The 17,806-nt window shown below is 39.7% G+C and overlaps 2 protein-coding genes across 2 annotated transcripts; one reads left to right on the forward strand and one right to left on the reverse strand.

Moving 5' to 3' along the window:
• Positions 1–2,627: 2,627 nt before the first annotated feature.
• LOC116258877 (LRR receptor-like serine/threonine-protein kinase RPK2) lies at positions 2,628–6,328 on the forward strand. The gene has a single exon (XM_031636317.2). It carries the CDS (start codon positions 2,772–2,774, stop codon positions 6,072–6,074), a length of 3,303 nt encoding a protein of 1,100 aa, XP_031492177.1. The 5' UTR covers positions 2,628–2,771; the 3' UTR covers positions 6,075–6,328.
• Positions 6,329–7,488: 1,160 nt separating this feature from the next.
• LOC116258521 (glycerophosphodiester phosphodiesterase GDPD6-like) lies at positions 7,489–13,886 on the reverse strand. Its single transcript, XM_031635695.2, has 8 exons — positions 13,592–13,886; positions 12,257–12,435; positions 11,878–12,061; positions 11,557–11,631; positions 10,007–10,116; positions 8,734–8,952; positions 8,086–8,241; positions 7,489–7,936 (listed from the first exon to the last, which is right to left on the reverse strand). The coding sequence occupies exons 1-8, from the start codon at positions 13,617–13,619 to the stop codon at positions 7,700–7,702; spliced, it is 1,188 nt and encodes a 395-aa protein (XP_031491555.1). The 5' UTR covers positions 13,620–13,886; the 3' UTR covers positions 7,489–7,699.
• Positions 13,887–17,806: the final 3,920 nt, after the last annotated feature.

A 17,806-nucleotide genomic window follows, 5' to 3' on the forward strand; every position in this document is an offset into this window, starting at 1 on the left:
TAGACCCGTTCGCTAAATTAGAGTGAAAATGTTGGCCTTGGGCAAAAAGTTTCGAAACTTTATGTATAGATTCACGTCGCCCACTTGGCAATTGTTAAAAGGAATTGGGTTTGGCATCTCGTGCTCGTGATGTATAAAAATATATACAATCACGAAACGAGCAGCCGTACGTTCACAATGGCCTGGACTGCTGAAACGCGATGCCTTGTTGCTTCTTCTTTTAAATATTGCTGCTCTGCTTTTACAAATTCGTTTCAAATTGAATGATCCAGAGATCGCTTCTTTTTGAACGGTTTTGGTGATCCTTTCAAGCTTTGATTTTAATAATTTAGGTCTAAAAACCGCGAGGTGTCGCGACGGGTTTGGCATAACTAGTCGGGCCACTGGATCGCATGTTCCTGGGCTCGGATTGGCTCAAGCGCGAACTCAAACATTGACATCCGGTCCAGCTTGAACTGACCCAATAACTTAGATTTAATAATATTTTATTATTTACATATAATTATATTTACATATTCTTTTGTATTAAAAAATATATATTTTTAATATTACGATCTGTCCACAACTAAGCTCAATTTTCAAGTAATCTCCTGAACTAAGATGAGTCTTGACCCGAACCCAATTATTATTGGTGATTAATCTCATAAACAAGGAGTTAAAAACTTTAATAAAACAATTTTTAATTAAATACACATAAAAAATTTTATTTTAACTCTTGTTAAAATTTTAAAATTATAATTTGGTCCTAAAACAAAAAATTATTGACTCCACCTCCGCTCGTAAGCGCATTTTCAAGAAACGGTCGCTTTTGCCTTGGAGGATAAGATGGTCATTTACAGAAGAAAAGTTCGACCCTCCTACCGAAACCGAATATTCTTTTATCATTTAAAATTTTCTAGTTTTCTGCTTTGACGTTAGCAAGGTCGTTACCGTACACTAACTCAATTAAATTTCGAATTGGAAAGTACGAAATCGCCCCCGCCCTTCAAATTAATAACAATCACGGACACCTTCCCTACGATTTGAAGAAGCTAAAACAAAACAACTTTGGTTACGGATTGATGAACTTGGATTTTTCTATTAAAAAATCATTTAAATATTACAGCAGACACAAACAGTTAAAAAATACTAAGATTTTAGGACCAATTTTTAGTCTCATCTCTTTAGTTAGGAATGTTCAACTAGTCGAGCAAATTCTCTCCAGAATTGAATCGAAATTCTTGAATTTGTAAATAAATCCAATATAAGTTACATGAACTTCTGCTTCATTTTGTTTGAGCTCTGCTAGCTTGTTATGAAGTTTGAATCAAGTTGGGTTGTCTTTGTTTCACTGTAGATTTGAGATTCGCAACGATTAATGGATTTAAGATTCGATCGATTTTAAATTTATTTTAATGTAGTTTAGTTTAATAAAAAGATTTCTTAAAACACACCTTCTTATTCAGTCTTGAATTTAAAATAAGAGACTATCAAACTCAATCTTAAAACTGTTATGAAACGTGGAATATAGAATCAAAATTAAAATCCGAATCTGGATCTGAATAGGTCTAAAAAATAATTTTGGGGTAGTTTAGTCATTTTCGATAAGGTGGGGGGGAAGACCGTTTGACGGGGGGAATGACAGATGCTTTTCCACGTCTCAGCGTGGACGGCACGGATCATCGGTAAGGGGGAGAGACGGACGGTCAGGATCTGCAGCTGGGGTCTCGTTCCCGATTGGCCGAACCGGCAGCAGCCGGGCGGTTACCGGCCGGGGCCAAACTCCGCCGGTCTCCACGTGGGACCCACCTGAATACGGGAGAGTTAGGAAGCAGAGGGGAAGAACGCGTCTTTGACAAGGCCCCGGCCCTGGATATCGCCCTCCCAATTGTACCCGGTTTCTCCAGAAATAACGGGTTTGCCACCCCACCTGCGCCTCTGTCCACTTTAGGGACGAATGACCAAATATACCCCGGACTGGGCATTAAAAGACATGGAGAGATGCTCTGATGAGAATTGCAACCAGCTGTGTTATATCTTGCTGGTAAAATTTTTAAAAAGATACTTTTTCCATGTTTTTTATTTTAAATGAAAAATGTAAAGAATAAGCTTATAAAAATTAAACCCATGAAACAAAAATGTTTAGAGATTCAAGGTCGGGTTGAATGGTAGGTGGCAGTGTTGTCGCTATCATCTTACCCTCAACCATTTTCCTTTTTTACATATTAGTGTTTCAAACCATGTTTTTTATTTGCCATTTATACTTTGTGAGGGGTTTAAATTTTTGTGAATTAATGCCCCTTGATAACATGATTCTTAGTTGCGCTATTGGATCTAAGATGAAAAATACTTTTCAGTTTTTCTCTTCGAAACGTTACTTGGTGGTGAAGGTTGTTTCTTATCTGAGTGTGCAGTAAAAGTGAAACCCGTATTAGGAAAATGCCTGCAGTTAAAATTACGGCTAAAAGGTTGTACCGAAAATGAATTTATTTTTTTAAGAGAGATGGGGGCACAGAGCATGTTTCCTCTGGAGGGCATTACGGTAATCCTTGAGATGCCGTACGGGAGTACCAGAAGGGCAAATATTCGGAAGACCAGGGGCATTCTTGCATTGATGAGCATTTTCAGTGACCATCGTCTTCCTCCTGGCTTCTTTTTCCAAGTCTTCCTTTCTCTCTCTCTCCTCCTTCCTTCCTTCTGATTCAGTGTGTGTGAGAGAGAGATGGCCGTCTGCTGTTGCCGTTAGGGTTAGGGTTTTCTGAGCTGTGAGAGAAAGGGAGAGAGAGATAGAGATGAATCGTCCTCCGAGAAGGCGACTCGGGGGAAACCTAACGCCGTCGGTCTGGTCGTTCCTTGTCCTACTGCTGCTGCTTCTTTTTCCCTGCCGGGGGCTAGCTGGATCCGGCTGGCGTCGCGGCGATGTTGTCGCCCTCCTGCGCCTCAAGGCCTCCCTCGACGACCCTGCGGGGATACTATCCAGCTGGAGCCCCTTGGATGCCGATGCCTGCGCCTGGTTCGGCGTCTCCTGCAACTCAGCTCGTCGAGTCATCTCGCTGAACCTGACAGCTGGAGGAGGTAAGTCTTCTGGTCCCGTTGACTCTTGCTCGGCTCCGTTGGCGCGACCCCCGGTATCAGGTGCTAAGCTTGCAGGAAAGGTTTCGCCGTCCGTCGGGAGCCTCACTGAGCTCAGGGTTCTGTCTTTTGCCTTCAACGACCTCTCTGGCGGGATTCCACGGGAAATCGGTGCCCTCCACCAGCTGGAGGTGCTTGATCTCAGCTTCAATCGGCTCTCTGGACCTATTCCTAGTGAGATTTCGAGCTGCGTAGGGTTGAATTACGTCAATTTGGCGGGGAATAAGCTTAACGGAACGATACCAGGGTCCCTGGGGTCCTTGCCGCGGTTAAGGGGGTTGTTTCTGGAGTTCAATCGGTTTTCTGGATCGATTCCGGAAGATCTGGGACGCAGTTGTGGGTACCTTGAGCGGCTTCATCTTGCTGGAAACCGGTTATCTGGCAGTATTTCAGCGACACTAGGAAATTGCCGGAATCTGCGGTCGTTGTTGTTGTTCTCCAACAGTTTGGACGGCCCAATTCCACCGGAACTGGGAAGGATCTCTGCGCTTGAAACCCTGGACGTTTCAAGGAACAGCCTTAGCGGGCCAGTACCATCAGAGCTTGGGAACTGCCTCCAACTGTCGATCCTCGTCTTGACAAACGCCTACGAGTTACCATCGCTCAACTCCTCTGTTTATTCAGATCTGGAGGATGATGACAAAGGAGAGTTCAATTTCTTTGAAGGGGAAATTCCCACCAACATCACGTCGCTTCCTAAGCTTAAGATCCTATGGGCGCCTAACGCAAACTTGGTGGGCAGCATCCCTTCCCAATGGGGTGATTGCAGCAGCTTGGAAATAGTGAATTTTGCACAGAATCTCTTCATTGGTGGCATCCCTGCAGCTTTTGGGGACTGCAAGAAAATGGTTTTTCTTGATTTGAGCTCGAACCGATTGACTGGCGGTCTCAGCGATAGGCTTCCTCTGCCATGTATGGCTGGGTTTAATGTCAGTAGGAATCTACTGTCGGGTTCCGTGCCAAGGTTTATCGATGGTGGATGTTCAAGTAATTTAAGAGCAGCAAGCACGCATGATCCATTTGATTTTGGTTCTATTTATTCGTCATTCTTTACTTGCAGTGCTTTGGTTGCTAGCTTGCTTCCTGCAATTGGGGCGGACTATGGTACTCTATTTCATGATTTTACAGGAAATAATTTTAGTGGTGACATTCCTTCTGTCCGGCTTGCCGTGGATAGGTTGGGAAGGCTCCCAGTGTATGCATTTTTGGTTAGTGGTAATCGTTTCAATGGATCGATTTCTGCTGACTTATTTGAGATGTGCAAAGACCTCAGAGGGTTTATTGTCAACTTTAGTGACAACCAATTATCTGGTGGTCTTCCTGCTGAAATTGCTGGTTGGTGCAGCTCCCTCAGGGCATTGGATATGTCCGGTAATTCACTTGCAGGGGAAATACCGTCCAGTTTTGGGAATTTGAGTTCTTTAATTAGCCTTGATCTGAGCAGTAACAAGCTGACTGGTTCGATTCCCATGGAATTGGGTCATCTGAAGAATTTGCAGTACCTCTCACTGGCAAGAAACAACTTGACTGGCAGAATTCCCCCGGACATTGCTCTGTTGCCGTTGCTGAGGGTCTTGGCACTTGATTCTAATGGCTTGTCAGGAGAGATTCCCTGGCAGATAACAAAATTGAGGAATTTGACTGTTCTTTTACTCGATAAGAACAACCTCTCGGGCCAGATACCTTCTGATTTTGCTGAAGCGACTAGCCTTATGTCATTTAATGTGTCCTTCAATAACCTCTCTGGACCTGTACCAGTCAATTTTAGTGCGATTAAGTGTGACAGCATTATCGGAGACCCTCATCTCAAGCAGTGCCAAATTTCCCTAGTTGAATTGGCATCAACCCCTTCTGCTCAGCAGGGGCAAGGTGGGAGCCCAACAGATTCTGCTTCTCCTCCAGTAAGTCCGTCCACTGGTTTTAGTCCTATAGAGATTGCATCCATTACATCTGCATCAGCTATAGTTTTTGTTCTTTTGGTTCTTGTTCTTGTTCTTTTCTATACAAGGAGGCGTGCGTCTAGGGCAGTTGGTCAGGTGCCTGGTAGAAGGGAAGTTGTCACTTTCTCGAACATTGGAGTGACACTAACCTTCGAGAATGTTGTGCGGGCGACTGGTGGTTTTAATCCAAGCAATTGCATAGGTAATGGGGGTTTTGGAGCTACATACAAGGCCGAGATCTCCCCAGGTGTCCTGGTTGCCATAAAGAGGCTCTCTGTTGGGAGGTTTCAAGGTGTCCAACAGTTTGAAGCTGAGATCAAGACCCTTGGAAGAGCACGACACCCAAATTTGGTCACCTTAATTGGTTTTCATGCCAGCGAGACAGAGATGTTTCTTATATACAATTATTTGCCGGGAGGTAATCTAGAGAAATTTATCCAGGAGAGGTCTAAGAGAGCGGTAGATTGGAGGATGCTTCACAAGATCGCTCTGGACATTGCCCGAGCTCTCGCATACTTGCACGACGAGTGTGTTCCTCGTGTTCTTCATCGAGATATCAAGCCCAGCAATATACTTTTGGATAACAATTACACAGCTTATCTTTCAGATTTTGGGTTGGCTAGATTACTGGGCACTTCTGAAACGCATGCGACAACTGATGTGGCCGGAACTTTTGGATATGTTGCTCCAGAATATGCCCTGACTTGCCGAGTTTCGGATAAGGCTGATGTTTATAGCTATGGTGTGGTGCTGATGGAGTTGCTTTCTGATAAGAAAGCGTTAGACCCATCATTTTCCTCCTATGGGAATGGGTTCAATATTGTTCAATGGGCCTGCATGGTTCTCAGGCACGGGAGGGCTCGCGAGTTTTTCACGGCGGGCCTTTGGGACGTAGGCCCCCATGATGATTTAGTAGAGGTATTGCACTTGGCTGTCATGTGTACAGTTGATTCCCTCTCAATTCGGCCTACAATGAAGCAAGTTGTCCAACGGTTGAAGCAACTTCAACTTCCCGCATCCTAGGAAATAGGTCCAAGTTTAACGGATTCAACTTGTGCAGAAGATGCCAGAGCTGTATATTCCCGGCCTCCACTGGAGCTTCTCAGATTTTTGTCTGTGCTCTCTTTCCATTAAAGGATGTAATATGCAAGGAGTTTTCGTGTAATCGACTGCTTTTTGTCCTATAGTGTGCACTGATGTTCACGTAGGATTCCAATGGTTTGTGAAATAAACCACAATTCTAACTTGTACTGTAAATAAACTTCTTTGCTTATTTATTTTCCGTTCATACTCGATCCTAGTAAACTGTTCCGCAGGCTCTCTCTCTCTCTCTCTCTCTAACTGCCTGCCGCCACCAGATCGTTTGGTGGATCCACGCACCCTGCCATTCTAAATGGTTAGAGCCCCGGGCGTTCACGTCGTTCTCTATTAGTTTTGTGAAAAAAATGCGTAATTGGTATGCAAATTTACATGTCCCAGGTGTAAACCGTTTTTACCTAAGCCTGATGGCAGTACAGGAGCCTTGTTAAGGGCGGTAGCAGGACCTAATTCTTCATCCTGCATCGTATTTAGTAGTTTATCACTTCACCCGTGATGTCCTGCAGTTGGTGCTGTTGTACAGTAAAGTACTGCTCTGCGAGATGGTAACAAGGCATTTCCATACTTCTAATGGGGCAAATATTGCTGATATTCTGAAACATTGTCAAATTTGGGAGTTTAGTTGCTATTTAACAGGTCAACGCATGGTGACATTTTTTAAAGTGACAATATATCCTATTCGGCAAGTTTGTGGCCAATAGGAAATAACAACTCATGAAAAACCAGAAATTGAGTCATATTGTTTGATGTGCGTAACCATGCTGACAGAAGTGCATGGAAAAGAATATTTGCAAAAGTTTCATGACATTTTCATGGCCAAAACAATGACAGCATGTTTTGTTGTGGTTGAGTAGTGGTGGAGCATCAGAAATCTAAATGCATTCTCAGTTTTTTATGACCATTAGCCAGTATCTTGCCGCTGATAACTTTTTACTTTTTAGTATCCCTTGGATTTGGATTGTTAGCGAGAACAGATGGACCGGCATATGTATAAAATCTGGTCCAAATACGATCCATTTGCACTTCTAGGCGAGTTTCTTGTCTACTGTAGCCATTTTAGCACTAAGAAATACAGAAATGGCACACATCTGTTAACAACATATATGATGTAGTTATTTTCAGTTCTCGCAGCTGCATTCCTTCATGGCAGGGACCATTTGCAGATACTCGATCCTTCTATATTCCTTTTGACACCCTTGGGTGTGCCAACTCAATGCAGCATTTAAAACCATTAATATGAATCCTGATACGCAGTGGGGCAGCAAAGCTGGACGACGAATAAAGCAACACAAATATTACCAAGCAAATGCAGTAGATTGATTGGTTATCTTGCTACGTATTCCAGAAAACAAGTTACTATCAAACCTTTCATTATTTCCTCAGAAAATAAGGAGAAAACTGAGCTAGTTTCTCGTTTCAATTGCTTTCCAGAGAGTTTGACATGGTTGGAATGACAAATGAGTAGAAAAGTATTTTCGACATCCTATTTTCAGCAGAATAGTGAATATTCAGGAGGTTTCTGATGATGAATGAATTGTGGAAGAAGGAGATCAATGATGGGAGGAAGAGATCAATGCTTCGATCTTAGACAACAACTCCGATGCAGATTTTTCATCTTTATTTGAAGGGGAGGTCCACTCTTGAAACTTATGCAAGCTTCCTGTGAAATCTGTGAATAGTCCGTCGATTCCAATCTTGTTGACCCAATAATCATACTCAGCATAAGGATCTTGGTGGAAGTCAACATGAAGATATTCATGCTCGTTCCTGTATGTATATGGATGTACCTGAAATTTTACGGCACAGAGTTTAGCATCTCTATAAAAGGAAGGTTGTAGGCCAGTTTTGAATTAGTTTATAAATACCGACATCAAGAACTGAAGCTAAAAAACAGTTACTAAATACCAAAACAAGCTTTTTTAAAAAAAAAAATCACCTGTAAATTGTGGGCATGTGCCTTGGCTACAAGATCAGTAGCTGCAGCTAAATGATTCCCTTTAGTTGCCACGATCGTTTCTTTCCAAGGGCCAATTCCAACTACAAAATCTTTTATGAAACCAAAGTAACTGTCTGAAGTGATCTCCAAATATGACTGCAAAATTATGGGTGTCATACAAGTATATGCATCTATAAACTCTTTTTTTTTTCAATAAAAATTTAGAGTCACCTACAAAGCAGCATTCACAAGCAAGTTCCTTCTTTCACAAAATAAAGAAGATCATAGGAAAAAGGAGATTGTTAATTGTCAAAAAGAACTGATGCATCCCAACCTTATTGAAAAGCTTTAAAGAAGATTAAAATTTTTGGCAACCATTCATTTTTTATTGATTGGATTGGCATAAAAGCCCTACTCCCTAGATAGATAGAGGGCACTGTAAATATGAGAACACTATAAAAGGAACAACTGTTTTGAAATTTTGGCATCCATATCTGAGCTTCTAGGCACAAGATACTACAAACGCAGCAAGAGAATGAAAAGACAAACTGGTATCTGGAGACTGGGACAACATAAAATTTCTTACTGCATGGCCAGCAATCCTAATAGGCATTGTAGTTGTATCACGAAGAAGGGAGGGAAGCACACCTGGTTTGTGTCTTGAGTTGGAACAGTCACATCATCAATCAACAAGACTTTGGGTGAATTTGTCAAATTCGAAATATATACAAGAGAACTAGGAGCAAAGGATTGGATAAATATTGGCTGCTGCAGCCAGTCCTTTGACATATATGAACCCTTGTAACCATATCTGAGAAGTGTCTCGATAACTTTGTCCTCAAACCTTTTCCCATCTGCCCATTTAACCTGAAGGAGAAAAAAACCCTAAACCATTAAAATAAGAACATCAAGTATAAAGCAATAAAGCCTGGGCGAGGAAAAGGTTATCGATCTTTTGACTAACTAGTACTCCAGGCTTGAAGCTACAGCTGAGAACCACAAAGGTTGCGAATAAATGAGACCATTCAATTCAACAATGTTTATTATCATCAACAGGTCAAGTTTTACTATTCTATATGATGGTTAAGCAAAACATTAGAGCATCTCAAATTTATAACTTCCTGTCAAGCCAATAACACTCACTAAGGAAGAGGAACATCAAGCATATGATTGAGTTGGGGGTTTCTATAATGTTAGACTCAACAAATTGATGAGAATGACTATCATGTTTATGTATAAAAATGACCACAGTTTAGAAATAATGAGATTGCATTGGTATCAATTGCTCTCTTTCAAAATAACAAAAGTAATTAAAATAGCTTTCCATATTACGTGGTCTAAATGCACTTCTTCATTGATTTGGGCGATGAAGAGGGTTCACTTTATCTTGCATTTTATGTGCATAGGGGATTTTGTGATAACACATCAGGCATGCGTGCAACCCAGCACTGGGCAATTTCCATGACCCAATGAGAAGGAGGGCATGGCAGTCATTGCAAAGGGCCAGGCCTTGAGGTAAGCAGAACAGCTGTGGATGCAGATCTTGGTGGAATTAGCAAATATTCAAATGTGTGGACATTTAATGTAGAATTTCCTTAATAGCTACGTTTTATCAAAATGTAATACCATCTAGAGGGTAAAGTAAGGAAATAGTAAACAGAATTTGAGTCTAAAATGCTAAGAGCAAACTGAAGCTTCACATTATCTCTCTCTCTCTCACACACACACATACACACACACACACACACACACACTTGCTCTCCCCTCTCTAAATCAGTGAATAATAAAATCAGAAATGTGAAGTTAGGAATGGTAATGCAAGTTACGTTTGAAAATTTTAGGCATCATTCTGCAGAAAGATATTGCAACCAAATTTGAATTCAAATTAATTGAGCATGAGTTTTCAAGCACAAGGACTTACATGTTGGTTGATGAAGACAGGATTCTTTATTTCAGGATAGATTCCAACCACTCTTGTTGCATCTAATGCAATGGAAATGTACTCGTCAAAGGTAATAATTGGGTACATTCCTGCATGATATCATGGTTAAGAAAAAAAAAATTAAAATATGAACAAAAGAATAGACAACTATGTTTTCGTTATATTTCTTTAGCACTTCAATGCAATACAATATAGAGGTCTAGTGTAAGCCATAAAGAAAAAGTTTCTCATTGTGCAGTTTTTAGATGTGCTTCTCTTCTCCCTTCTCAAATTCCTAGCCACCAAACCATGTGACTGCAAATGCAAATTCAGCAGCCTTAGGAAAAATATGAATAAACCACAGCTGCCGGCCACAGGACAATAAATTAAGGACATGTGCAAGGAGCTGCCACACCACAAAATAATGCCAACTTAAGTTTCTAGCCTTAAAATTGTCTAGCCTTAAAATTGTCAAGTCCCATGGCTATAAGCCACTGAATTTTATGATGCAGGAAGTGCTCTACCCTGTAGAATGTGGTAGCATAAAAACTGTGTGACTTTCTTCCTTCCATAAGTTGTGCAAAAAAAACTATTTTCTTGGTGAAGTAGGTTTCTAATTGGCAGTACAAGACATAAGAAATCCTCAAAAGGAGAACCAATGCACAGGCATCTGAGAAGCAACACACATGAGAGGTCTGTAAAAAATGAAACATCAGTTTGGTTCTACTGCACTTTGCAGCATCCTGTGTCCCACTTGCATGTGGATTACCTTATTATGCTCAATTAGGAATATAACTAAAAGTTTTATAGTACAAAAGTTTTTGTTCGGAGACATCCTTTGTCATTTAAGTCTGTCAATAATACCAGTTAAGCTTCACAACATGTCAGTCACGCATAAACCTCATATGCTTGAACTCATGGCTACAGTGTATTATTAGACGCATAGGTTCCCCAGTTGCATGTGGATTACCTTATTTTGTTTAATTATGAATAAGTAACTAAAAGTTTTATAGTACCAAAATTTTTTGCTCAGAGAGACATCCTTGGTCAGTTCAGTCTGTCAATTTACCAATCACTAATACCAGTTAAGCTTCACAATGTGTTGCCACACAGTAGAATAAATGTAAAGCCTCTTTCATCGCTAGACTATACTTAACTTTTTAATAGAGGCATAGGTTCATAGCATGTGTTAGTTTTATCTTGCTAACAATGTGTTTAGCATTGTATGCAGACAAGCACATTCAATTGAAAACTAAGTATCAACAAGAAAAATTGAGATATTCTAATTCAAAGAACGGCAAGAAGCCATGTTGGCATGCTTAGTGGGACATTATGAGGTTGCTACTGAACCTGGTCCGTTCAACCGAACCTGGTCCGTTCAACCATGGTGGTGTGCAAGAACATCACAATGTATAATCAAAATTGGATACTTGAGACATATATGGCTAACCAAAGTCAATTCATATTAACAAAAGAACTTACACTACTTTGACAATAGAATCTTCCAAATAATGTTATGTGAAAAACTCATAATAAGAAGGTCAACTCACCATTATATGTTTGATCACGAAAGCTGAATCTCTGCTTCACTCTTAGTGTCTGGATTTCTTTCAAAGTGAAATCAACTGTACATGATTGGAAGTGATTAGTTTAGTGTTTATTTGCAGCTTTCATTCTCTCATAATAATGCCTCCAAAGCAGGAAGTATACATGAAATATAGAGATCAATAGGTGAACTAGTGGTGATAAGGAACATATTCAATGGTACTCTTGAAATTCAAGCAACTATGTATTTCAGCGAATATGAGCTGAAAAGTTAAAAATCTAAACAAAACTTCAAATTTGAACGATGAGCCACAAGTATCTTTTACCTGTGAAGAACCCAGTAGTGTTAGAACCCTGAAGTTCATATGTTCTTTTGCGATCAGCAAACTCCTTATGTGTTGCAACATCAGTTATATCATCAAGAGTGACATCATGAAAACATATGAGAGCACCATCCTTAGTAGCAAGGACATCAGCTTCGATGAAGTCGGCACCTTCTTCAATGGCTCTCTGCAAGAAAAGATGTTAACTATAGTGCACAAAGAAGTAGATAGGAAGCAGACGATCATAAGCAAACCAAATTACATGCTACTAAGATCTAGAAACCTTGGTTATTGACCAGTCAAATATCTATTCTTCAATCAAGAAATCACTTTCTCATAAATTTGGCTAAATCATAGAGATATACTGGTACACATGGCATACCGTATAAGCAGCAGAAGTTTCTTCAGGGAATTCCCCATTCGACCCTCGATGTGCTATATTATATGGCCGGGATGTTTGTAGTGGCTTCCGATTTTTTTCATTCTTTTTACTTGGGAGAGGATAGAGCAATTTCGCAAAACATCCTCCCAAGAGAGTAAGAACAATGATAAGCAGAAAGCCTGTCACATATCAAACTTAATCCATGAAATTTCTCCTTTGACAAGTAAACGGTAGAAAAAGTATGCACACACAGACACACACACACACATACATACATACATACATACATACATACATATATATATACATACATATATATATATATATATATGTGTATGTATCTTTGAGAAAGAGAGACGCATTTGGTTCTTGAAGCACAAACATTAGGCTGCTAGACAATAGAGGTCCAGAAAAATGGTAACCCAATTTACAAACTAGTTTCATTCTTCTAAAGCATAAGGAGCCTCTATATGGAAGAAATAAGAAAAGACTAATAGGCATTTTCTATTGACAACTCAAACTGTGTTTTCAACTATGGCCCTATAGTGGTCCACCAACATGAGGACAACACAGTCTCTTTACTACAGCGGCGCCGCATCTCTGAAAAATAGCTCTATATCCTGGTTAAAGAAAAGAGAAAAGGTTCTCACACAAGGAAAAAAAGAAAAAGTCTTACACAAGGCCTGTTAATTACTAAAAATTTGAATATCTAAAAGGATCGAACTGACCAAATGTATCAGCTCTGAAATCAAGATTTCAAGTACTAGAGCCAACAACCCTGCATTAACAATCTACAGATCGTCTTTCACTATGTAAAGAAGTAGAGTTCCACACGCCATGTGTTCTTCAATAAAAAGGAGTAAAATCCATCTGTGTACTAAAGAAAGAGACATTGATGAAAGACACGGCTACTTCTCAAAAGAGATACAGTGAAAAGGGAGACACCTAGTAAAACAAGTCAATACCATGACGGACATACATCAACAAAAGGAACATGTCTGAAAGACAGAGAGAGAGAGAGGGAGCACGCATAAAGCCAGTAATGTCGATGCCAATGAAGATGAACAGAAAGCAAAGCTGACACTCCCTTCCCCCTTCCCCGGAAACATCATCAAGATCAACAACACAACAGGGGTACACCATATGTTGGAAAGGAACACGAGATCATCAATGATCACAAGCTGTTATGCCGCAAAATCGAAAGAAATTCTCCAACTTAAGAATAACAACAAGGAAATAAAAAACTTTTACTGTATGCGCATACCACAAAAACCCAGAAAGGAAAAAGTAGAAGTAGCAAAGTACTCATTCATTCCCAAAGCGACCATTACTTACAGAGCGAGCAGGGGAATGAAGAAGCCATGAGAGTCGTCCTTGAACGTTCGGCCTTCCTTCGGAGCACCTATATATACATATATACTCGCTTAAATCAAATATCTGACCATCATTTACTAGATTTACAAGATGCGTCCATCCTTTTAGCTGTCATCCTCCGTTTTCGGCGTTGAAGTAAACCGGAAACGGGAATACTCGGTGGGCCACCTTGATTTTCATCCGATGGGGATAAGAAGAGATATTTATCCCTACCCACTAGAACTTTTACCCACGAGGGAAGATTCATGATCGAGAGAGGGAGAGCTTCAGGTTGGCTATCCGACCAATTGCGACTGTGTTCATCCTCATTGGACGGGGGCCATTCAGATATATGAGTATCTACCATTCAAATCGAACGTAGAAAGTAGAAACTCAGTGCATCTCGAATTTTGAGTTAGATTCGGTCTGGTCTTCGACTTTGCATTGAGGAAAACCAAGATCCGATTAAGTTGGTGATATAGTCATGCCCCGAACCTACTTTATCGTTACAGTTGATATCATGAATGGGATATGATCGGAAGCAAGAGATTTTGTTCGGTCAACGCGAAAGCATGAAACTTGAGATATTTATCTTCTATTTTCGTAAGCTTAATCATACAACAAAATCTAGCACTTAGATTTTACAGGAAAAGACTCGTGAATCTGTTTTTAGCCAACAGACTACTGTGCATTTTAAGGAAAGAGATATCCCCAAAGACCTTTTGGAGAAACAGTTCTTTCAATCTGATGGTTGGCATTATCTCATCAGATTTTTTAGAAAGCACTTCTTTCATACTTCTACCTTTTTAAATTCAAAGGAGTACTATGAATCAAACCGATAACTAGACTTTTACATGTATTAGAATCAAACTGACGACCATATTTTCACCAACTCAATCTGACCAATTATGCTATACCCCTCAAGATGGTTCACGAGGAATAACTACAAATCAACTCCAAAAATGCTTAAAAAAGCATGTTTTTTTAGATTCTTTGAACATTTGGACTGTCATGGAGAAAAAAAAAGAAAAATGAAAAAAAGAGACTCACAATGTCTACATGTTGGTAGTGCTCATACAGTTTATGTAATGCAAAACATGCACATTTTAGTCAAGAGCTAAAATAAACTTTTCTTCCAAATATACACTAGAAAACTACTGCAATTAGAATTCAGACATTGTGGTCACTTTCTGTGTTGAGATCCAAATCCTATCTATCTTAAACTTAAAGTAATTAGCACCTGAGTATTCAAATCTGTTAAGCGACCCAGATCTGAACCGCTCATCCTACACTGGAGTTAGGACCCTTGTACAGTTTTTGGATCCATAGTTGGTTCTGGTTCCATTAATGAGAAACAAAGATCTGTGGTGTTATAAAGATGAAACTTACTGACCCCACATTTCCAATTATTCAAAGTCAGTCAAGAAATAGAAACCCCACTGACCATAAAGACAGATCAGTTGCATGACTTCTAGTGGGGGTGACAGTAAGAGTGTTAAAAATGTGTTTATCAATGAGCATCCAAAGTTTGACTACTTGGCCACACTTCTCCCTGACAAAATGGGCTGACAAATAAATCGTGGCTGAAGACTTCCAAAGTCAATTGTGACAGTGATCTTACCTTTTCTTAAAGTCAATTGTGATAGAAGTAGGGTCCAATCCCCCTGCGTACGTTTGTTGCGTACACAGGGTGGCGCTTCAGCCAGACGGCAAGCGATCCTGTAATGAACTCTTCGTCTAGTTGATTTGAAGTCAAATGTATTAAATCAATTTTTTCTTTCTAATGTTTTGTGACAACTTTTTCCTTTTTTTCGGATGAATAGGAGGTTAACAGCTCACTACCCAGAAAAAATATCTAAAGGCTCCCTCATTCCCTTGTTTCCGAGGTTCTGGGCTGCATTGGGACCTGAGTGAGACATGGTACACCCACCATAAGATGTGGTGGGTAAAACTGTGTCATAAATATCATGAAATCTCATGATATTTATGAGAAAATCAAATAAACCAAAAAAAGTTCATGAGATTTTGAAAATCTTGCAAAAATGAAAATATCATGATTTTTTCACAATTTTTTTTGACATTAGAAATATTTTTTGTAGTTTTTGAATTTTTGCAGATTTTTATGATTTATTATTTTTTCAAAAATGATCAAGGTTTTCCCCAACAAAAACAACTTCACCTAAGAATGCCTGTGAAAAACCTCATGAGTTTTTTTTTAAGTAGGCACCCCATCTTTTGACTGTTGTCAACTAATCTCTTGCATGTTCGATTCTCTTCTATGTTAGAAAATTGCTTTTCATGCTATTTTCATCTCAGTGGTCCGATTCCGTGTCCCGTGCTAGGAAGCATTACTCCTCTTTTCATTCCAAATTCCAGAATACGACCGATACGATTGATTGGTCTATGCGCCTCTCTTCTTACTTTTTTGGGGATCCCCCTGTTCACAATTTGATCCTTCTACGGCCAAATCTCAATTTGTGGAAACCCTTTATGAAAACATCCATTTTTCGTTGGGTATAGACGGTCTTTCTTCATTCTTGGTGATATTGACTACATTTCTGGTCCCCATTTGCATTTCAGTGGGTTGGTCTGGTATGAGAAGTTATGGGAAAGAGTATATTACAGCATCTCTAATTCGTGAATTTCTAATGATCGCCGTGTTCCGCATGCTGGATCCTCTACTATTCTATGTTCTTCTCGAAAGAGTCTTTCTGAATAAGAAGGACTACTAGAGCCACGGAGCCATAAGCGAGGAGCCTTGTCGTAGTATACGTGCACGGAAAAAGCCTTGTTCAATCCTTCTTAAAGGACCGTTTCCATTTTCTTTGACGCCTTTTGAATACCACCAACCAAAGGAATTTCTATGAAAATGGAGAGAGCTTGAGAGCTGGAAACTGGAACTGTAACTGCCACTGACCCCTTCCTCTATGAAATCCGTGAGATCCACCTCTAGTTGAGCAGCTCAACCCCAAACTCTATCGAGAAAGAGTTTTGACATCCCTACTGACGGATCTGACCTTCGTTTCAACACCTGCCCACTTTCATTGGTCCAGTAATGACCCTTCAAGACTATCGGTCATAGGCGGGCATTACAAGATGAAGCTGCTACAGACTAAGCTCTGACTGCAAGAATGCCTTTGTTTGAGACGCTCTTATCAAATCCTGAAAGCAGGAAGCGAGCATAGAGAAGGCCATCGCAGTCTTGGTTGGAGCATCCGTCCTAGGTCTAATACTGACTCTGAACGGACTCAAAGATGTTCCTTCCCCAGTCGGTCAGATCTATTCATAGTCAGTCAGTCCCCCACGGCACGGCTTCTAACTATGGAGAGAGTCTATATCTTTGAAGATATCAATGCAATGAAGCTACAACTTTTTTTCAAAAATAATTTCATGTGAACTTATCAATTAAGTTGGTTGGACATCATATCTTAGGTTTCCTCCTTAGATCTGAGATCCATGGTGATCTAAGATAATTGACGATCTCAAATATGAGGGTTTGAGGTCAGAACCCCTCCTATTGGATCTCAATAGGAGCTTCTACTCCCATGCCAAATCCTCATAGATTCGAAATCCAAAGTTTGTTTACTCAATAGATTCCACATAACTCAAACTTGAGATCCAAGACTATCAAACAGATTTTTTTTTTCTTTTTTTCGTTTTTTTCTTTTGGCTATAACAGTCTTATTATGTTATAAAATCTCAAATGAAAATTGCACATAAATTTCAATAAACTTTGTCCACTAGTTTTGGAAAGTATTAGCAAGCAGCTCCAAGATTAACTTAGAAATTGAAATATCTCTTAACTCATGCAGAAACGGAATATGAGGCGATAGTTCAATAGCGACAGATGATAAAATCATAGTTGGCAAACTCGTGAGTCAGGTCGGCTGAAGGCTAGGTAGTCAGACAGTTGACTCGGTACTTGCCTGGGTTAGGTCAGAAATTTTTATAGTACATTTTTTTAATATAAATATAGTTTTTTTTTTTTTTAATCTCTAGTCTATTCTTCATTGAATAGCTTATTAGTTGCTAACAGAGGATAAACTAGAAAACAAGTTCTCTCCAATATTATGAGAAGGATGAAAAAATGAGAAGTAAAAAAAAAACATTTTCTTAGAAAAAGGAAAACTAAATTTATCCAATTTTTTTCATTTTTCTCTTTTTCTTGCATTTTTATTTTTCTTTTGTTTACATTAA

This window comes from Nymphaea colorata, chromosome 8 (assembly GCF_008831285.2).
Source record: "Nymphaea colorata isolate Beijing-Zhang1983 chromosome 8, ASM883128v2, whole genome shotgun sequence".
Lineage (NCBI taxonomy): Eukaryota > Viridiplantae > Streptophyta > Magnoliopsida > Nymphaeales > Nymphaeaceae > Nymphaea > Nymphaea colorata.

Excerpts from the sequence above, each read along its gene's own strand:
- LOC116258521 (XM_031635695.2), bottom strand. The coding sequence starts at position 13,619 with ATGGCTTCTTCATTCCCCTGCTCGCTCT. Across the intron at positions 8,953-10,006 it reads CTGTCTTCATCAACCAACAT|GTTAAATGGGCAGATGGGAA; the intron begins GTAAGTCCTTGT and ends TTTCTCCTTCAG. Across the intron at positions 7,937-8,085 it reads CACATGCCCACAATTTACAG|GTACATCCATATACATACAG; the intron begins GTGATTTTTTTT and ends GTAAAATTTCAG.
- LOC116258877 (XM_031636317.2), top strand. The coding sequence starts at position 2,772 with ATGAATCGTCCTCCGAGAAGGCGACTCGGGGGAAACCTAACGCCGTCG.